Genomic DNA, 26788 nt, shown 5'->3' on the forward strand with positions numbered 1-26788 from the left:
TTAGAGGCCTACTTAATTTTTAAGTTACAATGGGTTCCAATGCATGGTATACCTTAATTTAACCCTTAACTTGTTGATAGATTGAATTTAGTAATTTTGAGTTGTTTTTCTATTTCAAATAATTTTGCATTGAACATTTTTTGATCCATAATTCTATGTAGAATAAATTTCTAAAAGTAAGATTTGTGGGTCAGAGAGAAAATAGAAGACCATACAGATGGCTACATAGAGCTATGTAGGTAGATTTGCATTTGATAAACACCCCAGTTTATCTTCTGTAAAGCTTAAGTTATTTTTAAAAGTCCTGTCCATTTACTGATTTGTTTTTAGGGTAAAAATATATTTGGGTGTCTCACTTTCAGAATAAGGCCATATTTTCCTTTTATTTACTGCCACAGTGAATTAGTAAATAGTGCCTTAAAAAAAAAAAAATACCATTGATGATGACTCCTGGCAGGTATGGTGTCGCTGAAGGAAGTCGCTGCAGGGCTCCTGGCTGTGCCCAGGATTTATATTTTATCCCTGGTGAAAGGAGTTCTCTAGCTTCCCGGCTGTCGGTCCAGAGCTGCTTTCCTCTGCCACAATCTCCTGCCATGATATTTTGCCTCACCTTGGGCCAGAGCAATGGACTCAGCCAACCAGGACTGACCCTCCAAGACAATGAGCCAAAATTAACTTTTCCCAATTGTTCTTGTCCAGTATATTGCTCATGGCCACACAAAGCGGACTAAAACAGGTGAATGCAGGAAGGCATGGCCTGTGTATGTACAGATGCAAGAAAGAGCGTTTAGCCAAAGCATATTGTTAGTACAGAAACCCCATCAGAAGGACATAAAAATTGAAAATACAAAAAAGACAGATAAATGAGCAGTAAGATCCTGAAAAGAGAGCTATAAATTTACATAGAGAAGGGACTAGAGATCCTGGTGAAGATACTAGTTTTGACATGCTGCGGGGAACGAAGAGACTATGATTGAGGACTCTGTGGGGATATTTGTGGGGAGATACTGTTTTTAATTTTTTTTTTTTTTTTTTTTTTTTTTGTACCAGGGATTGAACCCAGGGGCGCTAGTGGGATTGAACCCACTAGCCGCATCCCCAGCCCTTTTAATGTATTTTATTTAGAGACAGGGTCTCCCTGAGTGGCTTAGGGCCTTGCTAAGTGGCCAAGGCTGGCTTTAAACTCGTGATCTCCCGAGCTGCTGGGATTATAGGCGTGTGCCACCGCCCCGGCTTTTAATAAGGGAGACAGCCAAGTTCTTATTTTAAGAACAAAACAAAACTTTATAAACAGCACAGAAGTCCCAAAGGGGAGCTAGAGAAAACGAGGTGCAAAGTCTGTTGTCCATAATCATTATCGATTCATACCTTCCTCCCTGTAAAGTTCGCCCTCCACCTCTAAAAACAAAATCAAACAAAGCACAGTAAAAACAAAAAGTGCACCCGCTATGCACAGTTGTGAGAAAGCAGATTCGCAAATCTCCCAGTACCCTTCCTTCTTTACTTTCACCTTCCGACCCCTCGTAAGTAGAAATTCAAGCAGCAGACACTCCACGGCTTCAGTGTATTTCTCCAACCACAGTTGTGTCTGTTTTGGTGACGTCACAGTCTTGTTTCCTTCCTAGCAACAGTATCACTGAGCAAGATTTCTGCGTAAACTTGCAGACCAAAACCTCAGTTCTGGTTCCCGGGGGTCGAGTTTCCTGGGTTGCACTGTGGGAGGCGGACCACCAGAGGGCAGTGCTCGCCACAGGCGCCTCGGGTGGGGAGGACATAGCTCTCCCGCGCAGCACCCCAGGTTCCGGGAAGGGAGTCGGGATCCACTCTGGCCCCAACGGATGCGCGGCAGGGGGTTACTGTTGTTGGAGGAATGTTCGCCCTGAATATGGTTGACTGGAGACTTGAAGTTTGCTTTTCGCACAGAGGGCGACTGCAAATTTGCACCGATCCATCTCCTGCGAAGGCGGGGGGGGTGGGGGGGCTCCTCTTGCAGGCGCTTCCCAACCCCCGGCCCCGGCCCAGGTGAGGTTCAGCGTGGGCAGGGAGAGCAACCGCACAGCGGAGGTTCGACTTCGGTGCGGTGATGATCTGGCTTCGAAAACTACCCCAACTTAAATGAGAGCCCCTTACGGCACCGCTCGGCTCCTGGACCGTCGGCCGGTCACAGGATAAACCCGCCTCTGGACAGCCCACCCCTGGACAGCCCGCCTCTGGATAGCTGATGTGTGGACAGCCCGCCTCTGGATGACCCCGCCTCTGTACAGCCCCGCCTTTGGATGAACCCGCCTCCTGACAGCTCCGCCTCTGGACAGCCCCGCCCCTGGAACAGCCCCGCCTCTGGACAGTCCCGCCTCTGGATAGCTGATGTGTGGACAGCCCGCCTCTGGATGACCCCGCCTCCTGACAGCTACGCCTCTGGACAGCCCCGCCCCTGGAACAGCCTCGCCTCTGGACAGCCCGCCTCTGGATAGCTGATGTGTGGACAGCCCGCCTCTGGATGAACCCGCCTCCTGACAGCCCCGCCTCTGGACAGCCCCGCCTCTGGATGACCTATGGCTGATCTATGGACAGATCTATGGACAGATCTGCCTCTGGACAGCCCGCCCCTGGGACAGCCTACACTGCCAAAGGCTGACCACCAGAGGGCCCCAACTCTGGGTAGCTCACCCCGGAACCGCTCCACCTCTGGACCGCCCTCCCCAGCACAGCCCGCCCGTAGGATAGACCCGCCTCTGGACACCCTGTCTTTGGACATCGCCCCAGCACAGCCCGCCCTCCAGGACAGCCCAGCCTCTGGGTAAACCAGCCCTGTGCAGCCTACCTCTGGGCAACACCCTCCCGGGACAAGCAGGCGGGCTCAGGGAGCAGACCCGCCCCAGAACAGCTGCGCCTTTGGACAGCCCCTCTCTGCGAAAGCCCCATCTCTGAATAGCTGGACCCTGGAATAGCCCTGGCCCAGGACAGCCACGCCTTTGGAAAGCCCGGCTGCGCCTCGGCAGCGACAGTCCTTCGGGTCCCGGGCCGCCGAAGTGTAAGTATTATCAGTCCAACTGCCTCTTAGGGTGGAGGCGGGTGGCCGAGCACCTGGGGGACTCGAGGGCGTGCGACCCAGGTGCCAGGAGGATGCCGGATACTATTTCCAGTGGTTGGATGACTCTTCGCTTAGGTCCACGTTTTTCATTTCGTTTCGTTGACCTGGTGCCATTTGCCAGTTGTCTCAGAACATATTTCTGTCCTCTCTTTGAACTTAAGAACCACAAAGCTGTGCGTGTTACGTATCAAGCGCGGCGCGGGGTACGCACATGCTCGCGCGTTTAGTCGTAGAGTCGCGGGGTTGGCGTTCTGGGGCAGATTAGTCATCTGGGTTTTTTTGTTTATTTGTTTCTTTCCTGTCAAACTACGGAGAAATGAAAGACTGCTTGCCTTCTCAGAGGTAGTTAGCAGGATCTTGAACTCCGGATACTTGATCTCTCTCGGCAGCCCTTTTCCACTCTAAACCCTAGGTTGAGATGAGCCAAAGCCCTCACTCTCCTGGAAGCTGTACTATTGAAAGAGGAGGCAGATGGGAAGCGGCACGGGGGAGAACTAGACAGGAAATGCAGGGCACGCTCAGGGATGCCAAACCTGAGAATTCCTGAAAGTGACGGAAGAAAAAAAGTCTAGTAAACAATGGAGTGCCAGACCTGGAGGCCTCAAAAACCAGGGTGACTCACAGCAAATCTCACCTCGCGGGCAGTGGACGCCACCTTGGGAGTTCCAGTTAGACTTCTCAAGGACGAATATGGTAGATCCGAATGCCGCCTGGGGCCAGAGAAACACCAAGGACTCCCAGAGCACCAACTGCATTGCCCGTGTCACTTGGGGAAGCTAGAAAGGGCAGAAGCCGGCCGAGCAATGCGTTTACTCAGTGTTCACTGTATACCATGTGTTCTCATCTTTAGAAACGGTCCTCCAAGGGTCGTTACTCTCTTTTTACAGATGGGAAAACTGAGGCTCAAGTAATGTATCACAAGGAGCTGCTCTAAAGAGGGCAGTGTATCGAGTTCAGTTTTAGGCATATCAAATCTTAAAGACCTCCAGAAATTACAGAATACCATTTGGGCAGATATGATACATTCACGGGCATTTCCAACTCACGTAGTCAAAGCTCTCAGAACAAATTCTGTTTCTGGCAAGTCATGTGACCCTCCTGTCCAAAGAAATCAAACGTTAAGTCAACCCATGCACGTCACCTTAACCCTTGCCTTGACCTGAGGGGCGTGGGAAGGAGCTGGATCCGGTCCTGCCTCGATTCTCCAGCCACCCTGGTGCCTCTCTCGCTGTATTGCTGCTCCCCTGCCACATTTTGGGTTCTCACTTCAATACCACCTTCTCATGGAGGTCTTTCCTCTCATCCAATCTGAAATAGTCCTCCAGTCGCTCCATATCCCACCGCCATGCTTTGTGTTCATGCGAGTGATTACTGATTGCTGCATCCTATGCCTCTATTTACCTCCCTGTTTCTTCATTGCCCTACTTGGGGTCCTCTTCTGTTTTGTTCCTGGATTTACCCCTGGTGGGAGAACAGTGGCTGGCCCACAGTGGGGAACCTGGTAGAGTTTTGCAGGTGAATGCATTTAGTCCTTTGCCTCCCTCCTCCCTCCATCTGTTATGACCAACCTGAGACTTTGCTTTTCTCTGCAGCAGCTGGTGGAACCATGGCAACAACTCCTGATGCTGCTTTTGAGGTCCTCATGAATGGAGTGACAAGCTGGGATGTCCCCGAAGGCCCCATCCCCAGTGAGCTCCTTCTTATTGGAGAGGCTGCCTTCCCAGTGATGGTGAATGACAAGGGCCAGGTTCTCATCGCTGCCTCCTTTTATGGCCAAGGCCGTCTCGTGGTCATGTCCCACGAGGGCTACCTGTTGCATGCGGGCTTGGCTCCATTTCTTCTCAATGCAGTGGGCTGGCTCCGTTCCTCCCCTGGGGCTCCCGTTGGAGTGCACCCATCCCTGGCATCACTAGTAAGCCTCCTGCAGGACTCTGGGGTTGAGGCCCAGATTGAGCCAGAACCTAGAGAGCCCCTGGGGGTTTACTGCACCAGTGCCTACAATAACACCCTGCCTGCCAGGCTGGTCCCGTTTGTGAAACGTGGAGGGGGCTTGCTGATCGGGGGCCAGGCCTGGTATTGGGCCAGTCAGCATGGCCGTGACAAGGTGCTCTCCAGCTTCCCGGGGAACCAGGTGACAAGCATGGCTGGAGTGTACTTCACTGACATCTATGGGGACAGAAGCCAGTTCAAGGTCTCCAGGAAGGTGCCCAAGATCCCCCTGCACGTCAGGTGAGTGTGCCTTCCCTAGTTAAGGAGTGTAACTCTTGTTAAACAATTGGGTTGATCCCCTCACCTTCGATGAGCTTCCATTTCAAGACAAGTGGTTTTCCACACAGGTTTGGAACCACCCCAAATCAAAAACAGGATAGTCAAAATGCACCAAAACACAAGAGGGGTGGGTCGTCATTACCAATTCCCCCGTGACCAAAGCAGAAACCCACTTAATAGAAGGCTTGTCTTAGAGTCCATCTCCCTGTGCAGCGCCTGAACACAGGGAGTGCTTATCAACTTCCCTTCAGCCGAAGAAAGAAGTTTGGTTTGCTTGAGTACTTACCGTGGGTGGGGCCCGTTCTTTACAGCAGAGGCCTAGCAGAGATCAAGAGTCAAACCACGCTGTCATGAAGCTTTATTCCAGTGAAGAATTAGACAATTAGGGAACCAATTAGAAGATTCTCTATCAGGTGTTGATAAGAACCACAAGGGAAAATAAAGCAGGGCACAGAGATAGCCTGCTGTGACAAGGAGCAGGTAGAGGCTCTTGTATTTAGGGTCCACGGGGAAGGCATATCAATCAGGCTGAGCCAGGATTTGATGGTGCTTCAAACAGAAGGAATTGACTATAGAGAACTGATCACACAGGGGACAAAAAAATTGAAATCCACACTGGGTCATCATAACATGAGGAAGAGCAGGACACACAGAGGAGGTGGTGGTGTTACTGGAGCCCAGGAGCTGTGACCGCCTGGCTGGCACTGGAGCCATGCTGCACCTGGCCAGCAGGGCTGGGTCCATGGATGCGAGGTCAGCAGGAGCTGGAGACTTGGAGCAGACGCAGTGGTTTTCAGCGGTTTGGCCTGGAGAGGACATGCACCTTGGGTTCTTCTTCCTTCCTGCTTTCAGCCAACAGTCTGTCAGTCTTGAGCTGAATCCACAGGATCCAGTGGGCATGGAAATCCAGGATATGTGTGCCAGCAAGCAAATGGCCACCTTGAAGGGCTTCTCTGGAAGGTAACATGTGGAAAGACAAGTGAAGGAGGTAAAGGCCTGAGCCATGTGCACATCTGTCAGAAGAGGAGTCCAGGCAGAATAAGAAGCAAGGGTGAAAACCTCAACCAAAGCCAGTTCAGTGTGTTCCAGGAAGATCCAGGCAGCCAGAAAGATTAGAGCTAAGTGAATAAAGCCTGGATCAATGGGAGATGAAGGTATCTAAGAACTGATTGTCCACCGCTGGAACCCTAGATGTTCATCATGAGATGGAGAGACAGTTTGGAATTTGCATAGAGGATTGACATGATGTGACTTTTATTTCCAAAGGAACCCTCTGCTTGATGGTGAACAGACTATAAGAAGCCAAGGTTGAAGCAGGAGACCAATCAAGGGGCCCCTGAAATAGACCCTGTGAGAGGTGGTAGTGCCCTGACTAGGGTGTAGCAATTAAGCTACCAGGAAGTGGTTCAATGTCGGGTACCCTTCAAAGGTAAGCAACACGCGTCTCAGCTAGTGGGCTGAATAAGGAGCAAGAGAGTTAAAAGAGCAGTTAAAATGTCTGGTCAGAGTGACTTACGGGCAAGTATTTCCAAATGGGACATAATGAGAAGGCAGATTAGAGGAGCTCGGATGTTTAATTTTGGATGTTTTGGGTTCAAGATTTAGTGACTGTGTTTTTCCACGTTTAGCAAAGTCTCCCTACAGAGAATTAACTGTGAAGGAGTATTTTTCTCATGTCACATCAAGTCCATGTAGGTAGTCCAGGCCTGTGGCAGTGCCTCTAGGATGTCCCTGGTCCATTCTCTCTCTGTCTCCACCCCTGCTCCCCACTCCTGTCATGGAGTGTTGCTCTTATCCTTATGGCTACAAGGTGGCCAGTGCTCCCTCAGGCACTGGAATTACATCCAAGCAATAAGCTGGCATGGGTGCACCTGCTGGGCCTGTCTTCTTTGGAAAATCATATTTTCTGGTAGCCCTGACCATTAGACTTCCATTTATATTGTAGTGGCCAGAATTACATCATATGGCCAACCTTAGCTACTAGGGAAACTGAGGGCCTGAATGTTTTTAAATGGGCCTGAGTATCTTTGAAACAATCAAGATCCTGTATTAATACTGATTGAGGAACTCGCAGTGTCCTGGAGCCTCAGCCCCAAGCCGTGGCGCACTGGGAATTTCCTTCCTTCTGGATGGGTGGGGGTTGGGAAGTGATGTGATTACCAGGGACATTGGGGTGGATTCGATTTGCTCCAGCTTGTTTTTGATTCTGACATGAAGAGACAGATTAAATCAGATCAGCATAATTCCTCTTAATTGCTCCAAGGGACTCCCCTTTTCAACAAACTAAACCTGTTTGTCTTCATCTACAACTACATTTCCTATCTCTGCCACTGAATCTGAGACATGTTTTGTGAATTTTTTAAGTTTTTAGTTATGGTAAACTTCAAACATAAGCAAAAGTTGAGAATAGTGCTCTGAAACCCACTACCCAACCCCAATATTAGTCTTCTCAAGGTCAATGTCATTTCCTCTGCAGCTCCGCCCCTCCCCACCTCAGGTTATCTTGAGGCAAACAGCAGCCGTATCACACCGTCTGTATTTCACTATGTATCTGTAAAGAAATGAACTCTGGAAAACAAAACCGTAAGGCACCATTAGGACACCTGAAAGAACAGTTCCTGAATGTCACCACTCACTTCCATGAGTCTCTTTTATTATTTCAAAATTTGTTGGCATTTGTATTAAAATAAAGCCCAAGTACTTTTTTTTTTTTTTTTTTGCAGTACTGGGTATTGAACTCAGGGCCTTGTGCTTGCGAGGCAAGCACTCTACCAGCTGAGCTATCTCCCCAGCCCTTGATTTCTTGATAGAACTTTTATGTCTCTTATAGAACTATGATTTTCCTTTCCAACTTTTGGGGTGTTTTTGTTTTTAAGACACCAGGTACTCTGTCCTGAACAGTTTCCTTCAGTCTGAATTTTACTGATAGCGTCTCTGTGGTGGTATTTGATGTGCCCACTTTCCTTCTCCATTCCTGGAAATTAGAAGTGAGCTCTAATTGACAAGGCCTGTGGCGAGTCCCCTGTTTTTGTAAATAAAGGGTTTTGTTGTTGTTGTTTAACAGAGCCATGTCCATTCATTCCCCAAATTATCTGTGACCAAGTTGGGTCATTGTAGCAGAGAATTCATGGCCCGAAAACCTTAAATATTTATCTGACCCTTTAAGAAGTCCCCCAGCTCCTGATCTAGAGGTTGGGCCCATGTTTTGGCCTGACCACTCTGTAGGTGGCAGGTGTACTTCCATTGGGTGGAACATAATTTCTGTCTTTTCTTCCTCTCTGTTAGGTTAGCAGGAGTTAGCGACCATTGCTTAGTCCTAGATCTATTAATTCATTAGTGATTATAAAGTGGTGAATTTAATCTTCTCATATTCCCTTTATGTGATAGTTAGAATAGTTCTATAAAACAAACTAATTCATCAGTGATTTGCTTACCCTGAGGTATAGTTTACATAGGAAATGTAAGACAACTGCCTAATTATTATTCTTTCTCATTGTGAAACCAGTTCTCAAAATATCAGATTGATTCCCTTATTTTTTCCAAAGGTCACCAATGTTTTAACTTGTTTCTTACCATGTCGAAATGGTGTTGGAAACACACTTTGTTATCTTTATTGATCTAAAATTGTCCTATGTCTGGTCACAGTGAGCAATTCAGATAAACTCCTAAATGGCTCTGACCTAGTCTTCATAAACTTCCTTGCTTTTTGATATAATAGGAGGTCCTAGTCTTTTCTTATGCATTTCTCTGTCTATGCCCAGGATCAGCCATTTCCCAAAGATCTTTTAGTGAAAAATGGTATTTAGAAACCACAATCTTGGTGTTAGGGATGTTCATTGCTACTTAGTCGATCATTGTTTCTAGGAAATTTTTTTTGTTTGTTTTTTAAGATACATCATGAGCTGATACTTCTCATTCTAATTCAGGGCTAAAGGATTTTTATTACTTCAACAATCTTTTGTCTGTTTCTCCTTTTTTTCTCCACAATGAAAAATCTTAGTTCTATAATACCAACATGAGGACTCATTTGCTTCATTCCACAATGTACATACAACAGTTAGAAAATTTAAATAACAATAAGTAGCCATATGATTACTGAAATAGGTAAAGATTATTTTCAGTGCTTTTTGCTTATGCTGTATTTTATTAGGTATATATAAAGTCAAGTTACCATTCTTTACAGTCCTTAGAACAGTTCCTCTCTTTGTGGTTATATCACTAGGTGGTTATAAATGTCAATTCATTTGTTTATTTTGCTTTGTGAAATTGCCTTTGTAATTTGTTTTATAAATATGCAAAACAGTTATGGATTCAAAATGAAATCTTATTTTTCTGTCCCTGTCCCCTTCATATAATTCCCTTCTTCCTGTTCTCCCCTGTTTTATGGATTAATACTTTATTATTTGTTTATATATAAGCAAACGTATACACTCATATTAATAGACTTCTCTTTTTTGGATAAGGCAGTAGCATGCTCTGTACCTTTTTCTCCACCTTACTTTTTGAATTCAACATTATCACATGCATGTGGCTCCATAAAAGTATATAGAAATTCACTCATTACTTTGTTATACTATACTATATAGACATAATATAGTTTCTTCATAAATTCCTTATTGATAGACATTCGCGTTTCTACTACTTTTTTATTTTTCCACTATTTTTGCTATTACAAATATACTGCAATGAATACTTTGGTGCATAAATCTTCATGTTTTTGCCACATCACTGGAAATGGGACTTCTGAGTGACAGGGGAAGATCATGTGTAATCTTGCTGAGCATTGCCAAGTCCCCCTTGTTGCAGGCTGGGTTCCTAAGAAGCAGATTCAGAGATAGAGATTAGGATTCGGAAATGTTATTATGGAGTATTCTCAGTAGGGAGGTGGAGGGGAAAGGAGGTCATGAGGCAAATATTTAATAACACATATTGATATTTTCACTTTTAAGTGAAGCACTAGAAGAAACACAAGCGCCTGTAATAGATTCTTAAATAATGTATGGTATATCCTCCAGTTATAGCACATCTTTGATTACATAATATTTTGTTCAAATACCTCTTAAAAGGAAAATATCCATGATACAGTAGACACCATTAAGATATGAATCTCTGTTAAAATGATGCCCAATTCAATAAAACAATATATATAGGTGGCAATGCAAAATGCTAGAAGAAAATATAGTAAAATATTGACAATGTGCTGCTGGTAATAAGTTGATAATGATTATTTCAAACATTTCTGTCCTCTCCAAATTTTATATCTTGAGAAGCAGCCATTTTTTACATTACCACTTTGCCTTCCTTAAACTTTCAAACTCTAGAAAAGTGCTCTCTGGGGAGTTGCATTAATATATCTTTCTTGACCCAATATCATTTATGTTGTTTTCATTGTGCAATGAAAAGAGTAAAGAAATCGATTTTCACAACAATTCAACTTTTCCCTCTTTCCCCTGCCTGGCATCCATTCTTTCATTCATCTAAAACACATGAATGTCTGTTAAATTCCACACACTGTTCTAGGCACTAGGAGATTTTTTAGGGCTGTACTCCTATGACTGACAGAAGAGCAGTGACTGAGTGGGTAAATGTTCCACATCGCTGGATTTTGTTATCAGTAAATTTTTCATCAAAAAAACAGTATGACATTAAAGTAATTGAATATTGTAGGTTCCATAACGTTTTACCTTTCTAAATCGTCGCTCTTCATGTACCATTTTCTCTAGTTATGATTGCATACCTGTACTTTATATTCTGTTTTAAAAACATTTTTGTTCTTACAAATAATCTTTTTAATAAGATCTTTTAGTTGTAAGTTACATAAGTTTATGTAACTGTCTTCTTTTTGTTGAATATTTAGGTATTTTCTAATTTATGCTATTTGGAGGGAAGGAGGCTATAATTGATAGATCAACCCTATATGTCTTTAAAGTATTTTAGAATTCTCCCTGTTACAGTTTGGATATGTGGTGTCTCACAAAATCTCCTGTGTTCTTGCAGGAAAGTTCAGGGTTGAAAAGATTAGAGTTTGAGAGCTGTAACCTAATGAATGGATTAATCCATGGGATGGACTAATAGTTTGAATGGACTAACTGGGTGATAATTCTAGGTAGGGAGGGTGTGGCTGTAGAAAGTAGGTCACTGGGGGTGTGCCTTTGGGGTTGATATTTCCCTGGCGCCTTTCTATCTCCCTCTACTTCCTGGCTGCCATGAGCTGAGTAGCTTATCTCCACCTCACCCTTCCACCAAGATGTTCTGCCCTCCTCTCAGACTCAGCAATGAAGTGAGCCTTCCATTGACTGAACATTGGAAACTATGAACCAGAGTAAACTTTGCCTCCTTTAAATGCTTCTTGTCAGATATTTTGGTCACATCAGCAAAATGCCAGCTATCACACTCCCTTGATGCAGAAAACACCACATGTAACATTAGATTTCCTGTTTAATAAGCTATCAAGATATTTGGACTCTAGTTCTTCAGAAGAAAGAAAGAAAGACCACTCATAGCTCAATATAAAGGAAACTGGTTCGCAAATTCCTCTTGCTATTTTGGATCTTCTCTCAACCTTTTAAAGCCAATTTATCCTGCTTATTTGGTTTTAATTCAAATACCCTCCTCAGAGGAATCTCTACCAATGGCCCTATTAAAACTAGGACAGTCCTTCCAGTTTAACTTGAGCACATTTCTCTGTTTGTTCCCTAGAAATCCATTCTCACAAGCTGTACATACTTTACCTGTTCACTTGCTAATGCCTATCTAGCCCACCAAAAGAAAGCACTCCAGGTATGCATAGAACTTGCCAGTTGTATTTATTGCTTTATCCTCGCAGCTGGGTGTGTGAAGCAATAGAGATGAACACATATTTGCGAATAAGCTAGTGAAGATATAGATGAATGATTATAAGAGAAAGGGTGGTCTGCTGTCCTCAGGTTAGCCCTGCAGAGAACTCGGCGTTGTGCCACGTGATGCCAGAGGGCTCAGTTTCAGCAGGAACAGAAGCTAACCAACAGAGCAGGGGCTGTGAACTCTAAACTCCCAATCTGTCCCTGATGCATATTTCTGCCCCATAAGGAAGTCTCTGTGGAGGCTTTTAGTGAATTTTTCTGCCATTATTCTTGGTCATAGGCCTCTGGACTGACCCAACAGGTTCTTTAACTTCAAATCCCTCCTGAAAGACACTGAATTCCTGAAGGGAGTTTTCTCTGCACACTCAAGCTTTGTCCAACAAGGGCAGGGGCCAACCAGAGATTCTCTCCCATCTTATCCTCAAGGGCAAGGCCTGTTTGCATAACCGAGGCAAACACTGGAGTGAGTTGACTTTGATATTAGCAGGCAGAATCTGGCTACTTGGACACCAAGACAAGAGTCTGGGGGGAAAGTTAACCTCAGATCAACAGCTCCTTATGCTTATCTGTGGTATCATCTTCAAGGATATTGGAAGCATCTTGGAAGCTGCTAGTATAAAAGTAACTGTGCATGAACCTCTTGAAGACTGTATTCTCTCCCTCACCACGTCCTTCTTCAGTGGGGAGGTCTTTGTCCAAGGGCTTCCAGGCTCAGGGAAGCACAGTTCTGTTCTCCACGTGATCCATAAACAGACAGCGCCCAGGTACAGATTGCGTGAAATGAGGCAAGATCCTGGCCTCACCTCTCCACCGAGTCGAATGAAATGAATGAAAATAGTGTATCAATAGCAAAACAGACAGTTTTGATGATGGTGCCGTCCCTGGCTAAGCCCTGGCCGAGGCCTGCATGGCTTCCTAGGGCTGCGGTAGGTACTAGGGGCGAATGTGTCATCTCATAGGTTCTGGAAACTGGAAACCCAAGGCCCAGGCTTCACCAGGGTGGGTCCCTTCTGAGAGCCACGAGGAAGAATGTATCCCGGGCCTGCCTCCCAGCATCTGATGTGCTGCTGGCAATCTTTACATGGCTTGCCTTGTGGGAGCACCACCTTGTCTCTGCCTCATCTTCACACGGAGTTTTCCTTATGTGCCTGTCTGTGCCCAGGTCTCCCTCTTTTAAAGGACACTAGTTATAGTGTATTAGGGGCCCTCCCTATTTCACTGTGAAAGGTGTGGGCAGTGTCAGGATTCCAATAACAAATGAATTTGGAGAGGAGAGCACAAGTCAATCCATAGCAATAGTATTAAGGTCACTGTTTATCATCTGTAAAGTCCCTAATCATCAGATAAATTTTATTCTTTTTTTTTTTTTTTTTGTGGTGCTGGGGATTGAACCCAGGGCCTTGTGCTTGTGAGGCAAGCACTCTACCAACTGAGCTATCTCCCCAGCCTATCTGATAAATATTCTTTATGTGTTTATGTATGTTAAATAATCACTAAAGCCAGGCACTGTGGTACACACCTGCAATCCCAGCAGCTTGGGAGACTGAGGCAGGAAGATCGAGAGTTCAAAGTCACCCATAGCACCAGTGAGGCACTAAGCAACTCAGTGATACCTTGTCTGTAAATAAAATACAAAATAGGGCTAGGGATGTGACTCAGTGGTTGAGTGCCCTGGAGTTTAATCCCCAGTACCAAAAAAGAATAAAAAGAAAAAAATCACTAACATTTTAAAGATTTACTATGTATAGGCACTTTCTTAGCCAAATTACATATGTTCATTTAATACTCCCAGAAATAAATAAGCCAATGGTGAGTTTGAAAGAACTTTTCATGGAGTTATATGACTGTTCTTCCAAGAGAGGATGCAGGATCACACCCTGACCAATCAAAATCCAGAGTCCAAGTGGGGACCCTCTGAGTGGATCATGGAGTTTAGATGTGTTTACAAGCCCAAGTGTGTGAACCTCCAGGTGAAGAATCCTCCATGTTGGGAGTGTTCTACCATTTGCTAAGATTTGCAGGGGTGTCAGGAGATGCCAAAGAACTCTTAGAATGGAATGTTTTATTAGCAAGTCTTGTAGCTTAGTGTCATTACCCCCAAAATTAGATTTGTGTCTCTTCAGAGGAAAAAAAAAAAAGCCATAAGCAAAACTGGTAACTATTGCCTTACAATATCTGCCATGTTTAAAAATGGAATGACAAAGTAAGTTGTAACTTACTTACATTTTCATGCTGAAAGGAAATTAAGGAGGAACTATCCATACAAGAGAGGTAATTTTTTTCACTGATGTTTTGCTTCTTAAATAAATAATCTATTTCCTTTTAAAAAGAACATATGAGTTTTATTATAAAATAAATATACTAATTTTTTTATAATTGAGGCCATAAAGTTTTATAAATGTCATTAAATGACCTATAACCCCACTGGCCAAGATAACCACTGAAGATGTTTGATAACTATCATTTAGATACTGTTTATATGTCTGGTCTTATGGTTTTCAGTATTTTTTTTCAAAATTACACTTATTTAGAGAATAGCATCTTGGAATCTAGTTTTTACTTCCCATTAAGCCTTTCCTAATATTATCTAAAATATTTTAATTATGCAGTTTGCTCTGTATGGTTAACCATAATTTATTGAACCAATCTCCTATTGTTTGACTTTTAGTATATATACAAATTAATTTTTTAAAAAAACCTCTTGAAATATAAAACTTCTTTTGAATTCATCACATTTTAACGACTTCTCAGTAAGAAGTAATACATACTCCAGTGAGATTTAAATAGAATCTTTTAAAAGGATGTTTGTATAAATCGAACACCTGAGAGGTGTTCCTGGCTCCAAGTTAGCCCCATGGAGAGAGCAATTTGATGTGTTGTATAGCTTTCCTTTGCAGAAAATTAGCTCTAGGAAATTCATAAACAGGACTGTCTTCTCTAAACAGCCAAGTTTTCTAAACTTTTCCATATGTCTAATAATTTTAAAAGATATAAAATTCAAGCCAGAATATTCAATGCTTAGCTAACCGAATTGGAAGAATTTCTGGAAGTGTTCATTTGGAGAATGTGGATCTTAAGATATGCAAATAGGGCCACCAACTCCCACTCCTGTGTTTCATCAAGTCTATGACACCAACGATCAGAAGCAGCAGCATTTTATGTATCACTAAGAACAAACACTGCCAATTAAGCAATGATATGCCATCAGTTGTAACAAGTGAAAGAATATGTCTTAGACGTGATAAAGCAAATTGTGTTACATGCTAAAATCCTAAATGTTATTGGCAAGAATGAAAAACGGAACGAACCATGTGCTCTTTCTGTGTTCAGCAAGCTCTTGTCCGTGGTTCATTAACAGACTGTGTCCCTCTGTCTCCTGTGTCTCTCCCAGGTGTGGAGAACAGCTTAGGCAGGACCAGCAGCAGCTTCTGGAAGGACTCTCTGAGCTGGACATCCAGACAGGGGGAGTCCCCTCTCAGTTGCTGGTGCACGGGGCCCTGGCCTTCCCTCTGGGGCTGGATGCCTCCCTCAACTGCTTCCTGGCAGCCGCCCACTATGGCCGTGGCCGGGTGGTCCTGGCTGCCCACGAGGGCATGCTCTGTGCTCCCAAGATGGAGCTCTTTCTGCTCAATGCTGTGCGCTGGCTGGCCGGAGACCAGAAGGGCAAAATTGGGGTGAACACGAGTCTAAAAGAGCTGCATCCCCTACTGCTGAAGCATGGCCTGCAGTGCAAGCTAGAGTCCCATCTGACTGGTGACGTATGTGTCTACTGCTGCAAGGCTTACAGTGACAAAGAGGCCAAGGAGCTACAGGAGTTTGTGGCCGAGGGTGGGGGGCTGCTGATTGGAGGCCAGGCCTGGTGGTGGGCCTCCCAGAACCCAGGCCGCTCCGCCTTGGCTGCTTTCCCTGGTAATGTCATCCTCAACCACTTTGGCCTCAGCATCCTGCCGCGAACTCTCAGCCCAGGCTGTTTCCCTGTCCCTACGCCTGAGATGAGGAGCTACCACTTCCGAAAGGCCATGTCTGAGTTCCAGACTGTGTTGAACCACGGTGGTGGGAACTTAGAAAAGAGCAGTCTGGCAAAGCTGGGAGCAGATGGTGCCGCCTTCCTACAGATTCCTGCACAGGGCGTTCCTGCTTATGTCTCCTTGCACCGGCTCCTGAGGAAGATGCTGCGACGGTCGGGCCTCCCAGCTGTGAGCAGGCAAAATCCAGTTGCCAGTGACTCCTGTGCAGCCACCATGCTCTGTCTGGCCACAGAGTTGGCACACTCTGGGACTGACTGCTCCCAGTTGGCTCAGGGCCTTGGCACACGGACCTGCCCCTCCAGTGTGCAGGCTTCTGAAGACCCCGTCACAGTGGAGATCAGTGGAACCAATCCAGGTATGACATGAACAGAGTTCCCAGAGCATCCTAGACCAGGGGGCAGGTGGGCTGGGCTTCCTTCCTTCACAGGAAAGCTGGCTCCATGCTTTATCAGGTACTTGCAAGAAGATAGAGGTTGGGGTTTTGCTTAAGGTTTCAGAGGGGTGAGTCTGGCTGGGAGAAGCCAGACCTGTGGTAGGGCTGGGAGGGTCCCGGAGGAGATGGAGTTCTGTAGGAACCAATGACTCAGTCTTCTCTTTGACCTGTCAGGCGATGGGGATTCCTGGGTGAGCACTGGGCTCTACCTCCTGGAAGGACAAAATGCAGAAATCTCCCTGTCTGAAGCTGCAGCCTCTGCCGGCCTGAAGGTAGGGCCAGTCCCCAATATCAACACCTCCCCAAACTGCCTCATCCTCACCCTCTGTCTTGATCAGCTCCCGGAACTGCACAGGGAAGGATTATCCTGCCCATCTTAGATTTCACAGCTGAAGTAGCCACACTTCAGGGAGCCTAAATGAGGGACTGAGGTCTCTGCTCCTAATTTCAAGTCTGGAGCTCATGCCTAAGCCTCTGACTTCCACATGTGGTGATTTTCCCAAGTGATGGAACGTGGAGGAGGAGGGGCACCTGTACCACAGTGGCACTCACCCGTTTCCCAGGAGCACAGGCCTCTCTCAGTTCCACCTCTTTACCATGACACCCAAAGAATCTGCTTGATCCCTCATCCACAATAACAGGCCCCACATTCCAAGTCTAAATGCTTCTGCCTCCCGGATTGAGGGCCACTTCCCACCACAGTGAGGATCTCTTTTGTTAACATCCTCTCTGGAGCTCACTCACATCAATCCTAACAAAAGCAAACAAGGACTCCAGACAAAACAAGGAGAGTTCTGAATGAGAGGGGGAGAAACGATCCTTTTGCACTCCACCCGACCCCAGACCTGATTTTGCTACCTCCAACTGAGCCTCCTGTCTGCTCCCAAGGGGCTGACTGGGATCCCATGGTTCATTGCCAGCATCAGAATCTCCATTCTGCTTAGGCCTGGTGTGACGTCCAGGACCCTGCCTGATAAGAGGCCACTGGAGCCCTGCTCAGTTAGCCTTGGGGCTATGCCTGGCGTCTCAACAACTCAGATCTGATGGAGATCCTCCGTGGAACCTAAACTATTATTACCTGTGCCTTTTAGTCCATATGACTTTAGAGTGCTACCGTTTCATAGGTTTCCATGCATCAATCATGGAAAAGGGAAGTTGGAGTTTTGTGCTGACAGCCTCCGTCCACACAGCCCCATGCACAACCCCACACCCACATCAGGAACCCTAGCTCCCCTAACACATGGTGGAATTGCCTGTCCAGGTACAGATTGGCTGCCACACTGATGACCTGACCAAGGCCAGCAAGCTCTCTCGAGCCCCTGTGGTGACTCACCAGTGCTGTATGGACAAGACCCAACGATCAGTCTCCTGCCTCTGGGGTGGCCTTCTCTATGTCATCGTGCCCAAAGGCAGTCGACTTGGCCCTGTGTCTGTCACCATCAAGAGGGCTGTGCCTGCCCCGTACTATAAGCTGGGTAAGTGGACTGGAAATTTAGGGAAGAAGGATGGCTGCAGGTACCATGGTGACTATGGACTGGTTGCTGGAAGGGCGGAGGGAGAAAGGTCAGTGGAGAAAAAAAGGAAGAACTATTAGAGATAAACATGGAGATTGGAGATATGGACCACCTGTGTGTTCACGGGCAGTAACTGAGAAAGGGTCTGGAAGCTTGTCCTTCACCTTCCAGGCTGTTGACCTGCGTGATAATAGTTCAATATCTGGGTATTTTTCCCCTGGAGTTCAAGTTGTATTTTTTCAGCTCAAAGGAAGTTGGGGTGGAGAGTGGCAGGTCCCGTGTCATGCATTCCCAGGTAAGACCTCTCTGGAGGAGTGGAGGAGCTGTGTCCAGGAGAACCTGGCTCCCTGGGGAGAGCTGGCCACAGACAACATCATCCTGACCGTGCCCACTGCAAACCTCCGGTCCCTGGAGGACCCCGCGCCTCTGCTTCGCCTCTGGGATGAGATGCTGCAGGCTGTGTCCCGGCTGGCCGCCCAGCCTTTCCCTTTCCGCAGACCTGAGAGGATTGTTGCTGACGTGCAGATCTCAGCTGGTGGGTGCCTGGGAGAATGTACCTGGTCATCTGTTGTCATTTAACTTGTTATTTTGTCTATAATCCCCAAGATGTGTAAAGCATAATTTGATTAGTAAAATAAAAGGGAAGAAGACATAAAAGACGGAGACCATGATGAGGATGAAAAGTGTTGACCTTAAAAGGTACATTTGACATCTGTCAGGTGAGATTTCACAAGTTGGTCGAGCAACCTCAGAAAATCGGGGCTAGGAGTTCAAGATGGCAGCGAGGGTCATTTCTAGGAGAGGACGCACTGTGAACTGCTTCTTTCAGACCTAAGAGGGAGTTGAAATGAAGAGGGGAAATAAATGAGTGAAGAGGTTTGTATTATGTACTGAAAGGTTTAGAGCAAAGAAGACCAGGAAGAGAAATCAGGAACTCCCGTTCCTTCTTAGGGAGAATTCCTTTGGATCTCAATATTTTTACCTTTAAAAAAGGATAAAATTATTTCTGTCATAGAGTACAAATCTGGACAATGGTGAGTTACACGGGGGAAGAAAAGCCATCACTGACTCAGCCTCCAGGATCTGAGATCCAGGTGCAGGACGGAATGTCAGAGACTTTCACAAGAAAAGAAGCACTGAATCCCCACAAGGACGATTATGTACAGTGTGTCCCCTTAGGGCCAGAGCAAGGAGAAGGGCCAAGCTGCAGGTGGAAGAGCTGGGCAGGGGAGACGGTGCTTTAGTGAAGTATCTCCTTCCCAATCTGCACTGAAAGTTCCCCAGTCTGCAGAGGCAAAGAGAGCAGGCTCACCTCCATGCTCTGCCTCTTTCTTCTGTGTCCCCAGGCTGGATGCACTCGGGGTACCCCATCATGTGCCACCTGGAGTCGGTGAAGGAGCTCATCAATGAGACGGCCATGAGAAGCTCCGGCCTGTGGGGCCCCATCCATGAGCTGGGCCACAACCAGCAGCGGCATGGGTGGGAGTTCCCGCCCCACACCACCGAGGCCACCTGCAACCTCTGGTCCGTCTATGTGCATGAGATGGTCCTGGGGATCCCCAGGGCTCGGGCCCACCCTGCTTTGAGCCCTGCCGAACGAGAGAAGAGAATCAAGGCACATCTGGCAAAGGGAGCCCCGCTGTGTGACTGGAATGTGTGGACAGCCCTGGAAACATACCTGCAGGTACGGAGCTGCCAGACCCCTCAGTCCTACAGCATCCAGGCTCTCAGGAGCTCTCCAGGTCCTCCGTGACCCCACCCGCCTGGGATCATCCCCTCCTGTGGGTGGTGCTCTTCTCGGGCTGTCCACCTGTGTGATGTGGAGGGAGTGACCGTGATGTCGCAGTAGTGCAGGAGAGAATGAAAAGTGTCACGACGGCGTCAGCAGCCTGCTCATCTCCAGTACACAGCACACGGGTTAAGAGCAGAAGCTCTGGGCTAGACGTTCCTGAGACTGGTCACGGCTGTCCTGTCCGCGGTCCCCAGTAGGTGTCCCATCATGGTCGTTGCTCTGTCGTGCTGGTTCTCCTCACCTCCGTTGTGTGGGTTAAGTGAGCGCTGCATCCCTTTATAAGAGCAGGGGCCTGTGACAGGTCACCTGCATCACCAGGAGGCCTTGGAGGAGACAGACCTGCTAACAAGGCTCTCAGACTCCTGTCGCCCCCGTGGGACCAAAAACATTTTAAGAATAAATAACCAGCCAAGCCAGTAGAACAGCAGAGTCATTGAGCAGGTCCCCGACCCCCTCCCCACATCCTGCTTTCTGCACTGATGTTTTCAAGCGGTCAGAGCTGTTGCTCACCTCAGCTCTCTCGTGAGGAGGACCACGGCCCCACAGACAGGTGCTGCCTGGCCCGCTCACCAGGCACACACTAAGTGAAGGGATTAAGCAGCCTGTCCGGTAGCACCGGCTTCAGCGATGGACCTAGAACTTCAACTAGGAGTTAATGACAAGACCCAGGCTTTTGTCCTGCCTTACCCTCTCTTTGACTTTGATTCTCCTTTCACTCATTTTCTGAAGAGTGAACGTGAGCAGTCCCGCTGCCTCCCTCTCTGCTTTTCCGTAGAGCCCGCTGAGGCCACAGGACAACTGGCTTTCAGGGTAGGCTGCCACTGGATGTGAGGTGAAACCCTAACTGTGCTCTGCCCACCTACCACCCGCTGTGGAGCGCTGCCCCTCAGTTCACAAAAGCACTGGACGGCCTGCTTACCTCAGAGCCTGAGGCCGGGTGTCAGGACAGGCCGGCACTTCTCTTCCCCCTGCTGGAGGGCTCCCGGTCACTCCCTCTGCTCAGGTCCCCATTGTGTCCCCCTCAGTCTAGCTCAGTAGCCGCCTCCTCAGTTGTTCCTGTATCCTGCCTCAGTCCCCAGCAATCCCTCTTCCACACTGCTCCCCAAGCAAGGTTAATAGTCCGTCATGAAGTGTTCCTTTACGTACAGGATAAAGCTAAGCCACTTGGTGGGGCGTAGGGGCCCTTCCCTGAGGGACATTTCCAACACCTGTAGCTGCACCTCCTAATTTCCTCACCTCCGGTCTCTCTTCCAGTGCACCAAGCCGCTTATGGTGGCAAGCAGGGCTCACTGTGTCAGGCCTCTGTGCCTCCCCTGTTTTCCTCCCTGTGGCTGGAAGGGGCTTGAACATCTTGCCTGGTGCCTGTCAAGCACCTGTCAGAACCCATCTGTGTTGTCCCCTTCCCCTGCCCACTCCCTCCTGGCAAGCAAAGGGATTTGCCCACGTACCCGTCTATCTCTCCCCCCCATCTGTGTCCTCCAGTGGGACATGAGCGCTCCACCACTTTGGCCTATCGCAGTGTCGGGCACGTCCTAGATGCCTCGTGAATGTTCTTTGTTTAATCATGTGGAGTGTGTTGATGCATTAATTAATAAGCTCCAGGCAGCAGGACTGTCAGGCCCGCGCTGCAAGAACAGGTGACCAGTAATGAGGCCACGGTAGTGAGACTCCGAAGGGGCCCACCTGAGGGTCATCTGACCACTCCAGACTCAGAGAATTCTAATTCATCCCGTTGGGGGGCCACTCGGAAACGCCCAGATCCCTGCTAATTCCAAATTCCTCTTCTTCACCCCTCTGTCAAGCAGAAGTCACTCTCATTTGTAGCCCCTGGCAAAAAGCCCAATTATTTCCTGTCCCCAAGGCAGGGTTCCACACAGTAATATGGTACCTGCCAGTAATCACAGTCCTGAGGCAGCTATTTAAAAAAAAATAAGGATTATCACCACATCTGGAATGTGTTGGAGGTCACCTGATTTGGGATCCCAGTAGGCCAACTGTGTAGGATGTGATGGTCCCTCATCTCAGTCTGGATCCAATCTGTCCTGATTGTCCTGATACTAAGACCTGGGAATATTAAATTTTTAATTAAAAATAATGGTTGTAACTGTAGCTTAGTGAATGTCGACTTCTTTACAGATATTAAGTTTCCCCGGACCCCTCTACTAGGTTGATGGCGTATAGTTTCTTGGCCAAGAGCTGGAATGAGACCCCAAGGCTGCATTTATGTGTGGGGGCAGGGTGGGGAGGGAAATAATAGGAGCGAAGCTAACGATGAAATGGTCAGAAGAGAGATGTTCCTGTCAGCACCTGACCTGCCGCTCCGTGGTGAACTTGACCCCCACTCTGCCCTTCTCTCTCTTTCCAGCTGCAGGAGGCCTTTGGGTGGGAGCCTTTCATAGGGCTCTTTGCTGAGTACCAGACCTTCTCTGGCCTCCCCAAAGACAACGCTAGCAAGATGAATCTATGGGTGAAGAAGTTCTCTGAAAAAGTGCAGAAGAATCTGGCTCCTTTCTTTGAGGCCTGGGGCTGGCCTGTCCAGAGGGAAGTGGCTGAGAGTCTGGCCTGCCTGCCTTGTTGGCAGGAAAACCCCATGAGAGTATACAGTGGCACCTGCGGGTAAAGGGCATCAGCAGCCAGGAGGGAGATGAGGAACGATCATACCACCATGTGCCCGGATCTCTCAGTGCCTTGACTGGTGTCCTTCTTCCCAGCCTGCCTTCCGGGTGGCGGTCAAGGCCACGAAACAAAACTGAACCAACTTTCTCAGGAACGTGACATGTGTTTTTTTTTTTTATTTTTAATTGTTTGGTTGGTTTTTCCTCATACCTCCACACTCAGGGGCAGACTCACTTAACCATCACGCAGCTCCAGCAGAGGTTCTAGACCGTGGGTTACCATGAGAACTTGGTATGGCTCCCTCAAACCTGCTGTCCCTAGGTAGGGGACTTCTTTCTTCTTTGGGAAATTTTCTGATAGCAACAGAGACAGGCTGGTGTCGTGGCAGGAGCCCTGAGCCCCTTGGTTCTATGCATGGACACCCGCCCTCTCTGTGTTTCTGCGTTCTCCTCCATGGCTTGGGGGTAAGAATGCCCTCCTGTGGGCTCTGGTTGGATAGTGGTGGCCAAGTCTGTGCACAAACACATCCTGCAAATGTGAGGGTGGCCTTAGGTTTCTCCTGATCCCTCAGAGGTCTGTCAGTTCAGGTTAGTGTGGGTATTCTGAGCACGGAATCTCACATTGGTGTCGACCCCCTGAGGTTAGCATTCAGCCCTTGCAGAAGGACATTTAGAGAATATCAAAGCTGCTCCCGGACGTGGTCTCAGTAAGGATTATTTTTGTTATCTGAACCCAGCCTACACTTTTTCTCCCACCTCCGCAAGGATTCTCAGGCAAAACTAAACCAAAAAAAAAAAAAAAAAATGGTATACACTCCAATAAATGTTAGAGGTATTGGTGTTCGGTCTTTTGAGTTAGTTCCACCTTCTGATGCTTTTTAACTTCTACCAAACACCAGTGTCACCTTAGCAGTCCCAGCCACGTTCCTATTTGTTCTTAGACTAAAGCAGGCATCTAAGTCCTCTGATTACCCTGGAATGGAGGCACTATGTTGGTGGTGAGGCCCACAGACATGATGGGCTTCCCTCTAGAACAAGATGCCTGGGGACAGCAGAACAAATCCTCAGTTAACCCCCAACCCAGCTCCTCTGAGCCTTCTCTTGATCTTGATCTGACCTATCCTGACTCTTTGGTTAGGGAGGCTTCTAATTGGAGATTTGCCTCCAGGATTAATGGGTGTATGCCTAGCCATTTTTTTTCAACCATGTCTTTGATGTTTTGTAGATCATTTCATCAGCTCCACAGAGAAGAGAGGAGAACTAACCCAGAGAAAGTCTCCTCTGAATTCCCCCAGCTCATCCTTCTCAGGTGGAGGATAACTTCCTTGCATATCACTGGTGTCCTTTGCCCAGTGCTTTGCATATGAAATGTGCACAGAAAATACTTGTTCATTGAAAAAATAGTAGTGACCCCTGACACATAAAGACCAGTGTTATGTTGGATTTGAGGTGTCCCCCAAAAGCTCATGTGTGAGATAAAGCAAGAAGAAATGATTGGGTTATGAGTGCCTTAACCCAATCAGTGAATGAATCCCCTGGGCATTAACTGAGTGGTAATTGCAGGTGGGTAGGGTGTGGCTGGAGGAGGTAGGCCTTGCAGGTATGGCTCTGGGGTATATATTTTTGTATGTGGCAAGTGGAGCCTCTCTCTGCTTTCTGATCATCGTGTGCACCACTTCCCTCTGCCGCCATGATGTTCTGCCTCCCTTGAGCCCCAAGGAATGGAACCAGCTGTCCATGAACTGGGACCTCTGAAACCATGAGCCTCCAATTTAACTTTTCCTCCTCTGAAGTTGTTCTGATCAGGTCTTTTAGTCACAGCAGCAAAATAGCTGACTAAAACAACCAGTGAATATGTCCTGGGCATTCTTTGAAGTACTTTTGATGAATTATCACACATACTCTTCCAGCAGACCCCTGAGGTAGGTGCTGTCCTCATCCCCATTTCATAGATCAGAAAACTGATGCTTAGGGATGTTAAATCACCTCCCAGAAGGCCCAAAGCTAGTAAGCAGAAGAGGCAGGGCTTGTCTGAAGTCCATAGAAGTGAAAAATTGTGGAATTTATCCTCCATGAATGATTTACAATTTGAACAGAAATTTACCTGGAAAATAGATGAAAAGGAGGTTCAACAAAGTTCTGATCACATTCACTATTGAATTTTGATTAAATATCAAATCTAACCTGATTTTCTGCTTGCCTCAGCATGTGGTTAGTCTTCTTTCAGGTAATCTTAACTTTGGGTAGAGCAGGGTTTGGACCCAGGCAATTCAAATCCAGAACTAGTGTTCTGGGAGGGAAGTTAGGGAGGATGAATGGACGGATAATGCTGGGTTCATAGGTTTCTCAAGTGACAAAGACAAAGTCAACTTGTGCACCCCCCTCTGTCTTAGAGCCCTGTGGTTCCTTCTTTCTTACAGACAGGAGGCTTTGCCTCTGTTTTTAAGTTCAAAGTTAATTCTTACTGTAACACCAAAGAGATTATTCTTGAATCCACAAAAATTAATTTGCTGCTTATGGTAGGGATAATCCCTGATTCCTGAGATGCTTATTTCTAGATTTCTATAGTTCCAAATCTAGAAAAATTCAGAGAAGAAAAATACTTATGAACAATTGGATAGACACTGAATCTAGCTTGTGTAATTTGGGGCTTATTATGGTTTTCTTAAACCAGGTATTTTCGCCCAGTCACCATGGGTACAGAACTTTGGTTTGGTTTGGTTTTCTCTCTCATAAGTCACTTCATTACTTTGGTAAAAGCCCCATCAGTTTTCCATTGGGATCACCAACCTCAACACAAAGAGTCCACATGGTTTGGAAGGGGTCAACTGACACTGGCAGCAGGAGTGGGGACAGAATCCAGGTCTAGCTGACATTGTCATCTGTATCTTCTGACCTGGATCAGTTCAAGTGATGGAAGAGTGGTCCATGTCAGGCAATGAAGTGCTTGCAGTGGATTTTTACTGGAAATACTAGGAAGTCCACATTTCTGACTGTGCTGGGGAATCAGAAGAAAGTGTACTGAGATTGCCAGATGTCACTAATTATTACAAGCCAGGTGAAGGCTCACTCGAGGGATCATTACTTGACTTTGAATATGTTTGAAAATTTTATAATAAGGTTGTAATGGTGTAAGCATATTATTTGAAGTTATAGAAGTAAAGAAAATGTAGAAAGAAAAATTTGGAAATAATCTCTTAGGAAGAGTTGTACCAGAAGAGTGGCAAATGGAGAGGACAGGGAGAAGCGTTAGGGCAGATTGCTATTGTTTTTCTTGTAAGCTCTTCATTAATATTTTATTATTATTTTTACTTCTACCATAGACAACCTTGACATTTTAAAAAAATGAGCTTAAACTATTTCAACCATTTCACATTTTCACAGTTCACATTTTCAACCCAGCATACGTGCTGATGTGGTCTTCCATGACCTGATGCTGCACATTTTCCCATATTATGTGTGTCTTCCGGCTCTCTCCTTTCCTCTCCTCTCCTGGTCATGGTGTGTACCCTCCTTTGATGCTTCACCCTTCTTCCACAGAGACTGCTCTCTTGCTCTGGGTCATTCTTTACTCCCTCCCGGCCTTCCCTCCAAAATAAGGTAGAGAGTTTCTGGACTTCCTCTCTGGTAGAACATCAGTCAACTAAACACATATTAATTTTTAGAATTATATTTTCAGATATAAGGAATCACAATATATCATTTATGTTTATCATAGGAAATTGAAATACCTTCATTTTTTTGTTACGTATTCAATGATCTTTAAGCGGACTTTAAACATGAATGTTCTGCGATGTTTTTGAAATCTCAATCCTTTCGACACATTTTATATGTTAATGTCAGCAAAAAAAAAAGTACTGTTTAATGTTTCATTTAATAAATAAAATCCTGTGCTATGACATGTGTCCTTTGGGCCATACACAAAGAAGACAGTATTCAATATCTTTAGCAATCAGGGAGATGTAAATCAAATCTACACTGAGATTTCAGCCCACTCCAGTTAGAGTGGCAATCATCAAGAATGCAAATAACAATAAATGTTGGCAAGGATGTGGAGGGAAAGGTACATTACATTACATTGTTGGTGGGACTGCAAATTAGTACAACCACTCTGGAAAGTAGAATGGAGATTCCTCTAAAGACTAGAAACACCATACGCCCCATTTGCCCCACTCTTGTGCAATAAAATTAAAATCAGCATACAC

At 46.4% G+C, this 26788-nt stretch overlaps 2 protein-coding genes across 4 annotated transcripts; one reads left to right on the plus strand and one right to left on the minus strand.

The window, feature by feature from the left end:
* Positions 1–1053: 1053 nt before the first annotated feature.
* On the minus strand, positions 1054–2755 carry LOC306668362 (uncharacterized protein; the record flags this gene model as incomplete). The annotated part of the gene is made up of 2 exons (XM_079151643.1): positions 1054–2381; positions 2524–2755. The coding sequence occupies 2 exons, from the start codon at positions 2753–2755 to the stop codon at positions 1675–1677; spliced, it is 939 nt and encodes a 312-aa protein (XP_079007769.1). The 3' UTR covers positions 1054–1674.
* TCAF2 (TRPM8 channel associated factor 2) lies at positions 2603–26482 on the plus strand. Of its 3 annotated transcripts, none has more exons than XM_079151640.1 (8): positions 2603–3031; positions 4684–5320; positions 15593–16584; positions 16837–16934; positions 17924–18137; positions 18472–18711; positions 19523–19860; positions 22334–26482. In XM_079151640.1, exons 2-8 carry the CDS (start codon positions 4698–4700, stop codon positions 22586–22588), a joined length of 2760 nt encoding a protein of 919 aa, XP_079007766.1. In that variant the 5' UTR covers positions 2603–3031; positions 4684–4697; the 3' UTR covers positions 22589–26482. The 3 variants fall into 3 exon arrangements, with proteins under 3 accessions (XP_079007766.1, XP_079007767.1, XP_079007768.1); XM_079151641.1 differs by having other exon boundaries at positions 4687–5320; XM_079151642.1 differs by lacking the exons at positions 2603–3031; positions 4684–5320 and adding exons at positions 5328–6513; positions 6626–6788.
* The last annotated feature ends 306 nt before the right edge of the window (positions 26483–26788 follow it).

This window comes from Sciurus vulgaris (assembly GCF_902686455.1).
Source record: "Sciurus vulgaris genome assembly, chromosome: 8".
Classification (NCBI taxonomy): Eukaryota; Metazoa; Chordata; class Mammalia; order Rodentia; family Sciuridae; genus Sciurus; species Sciurus vulgaris.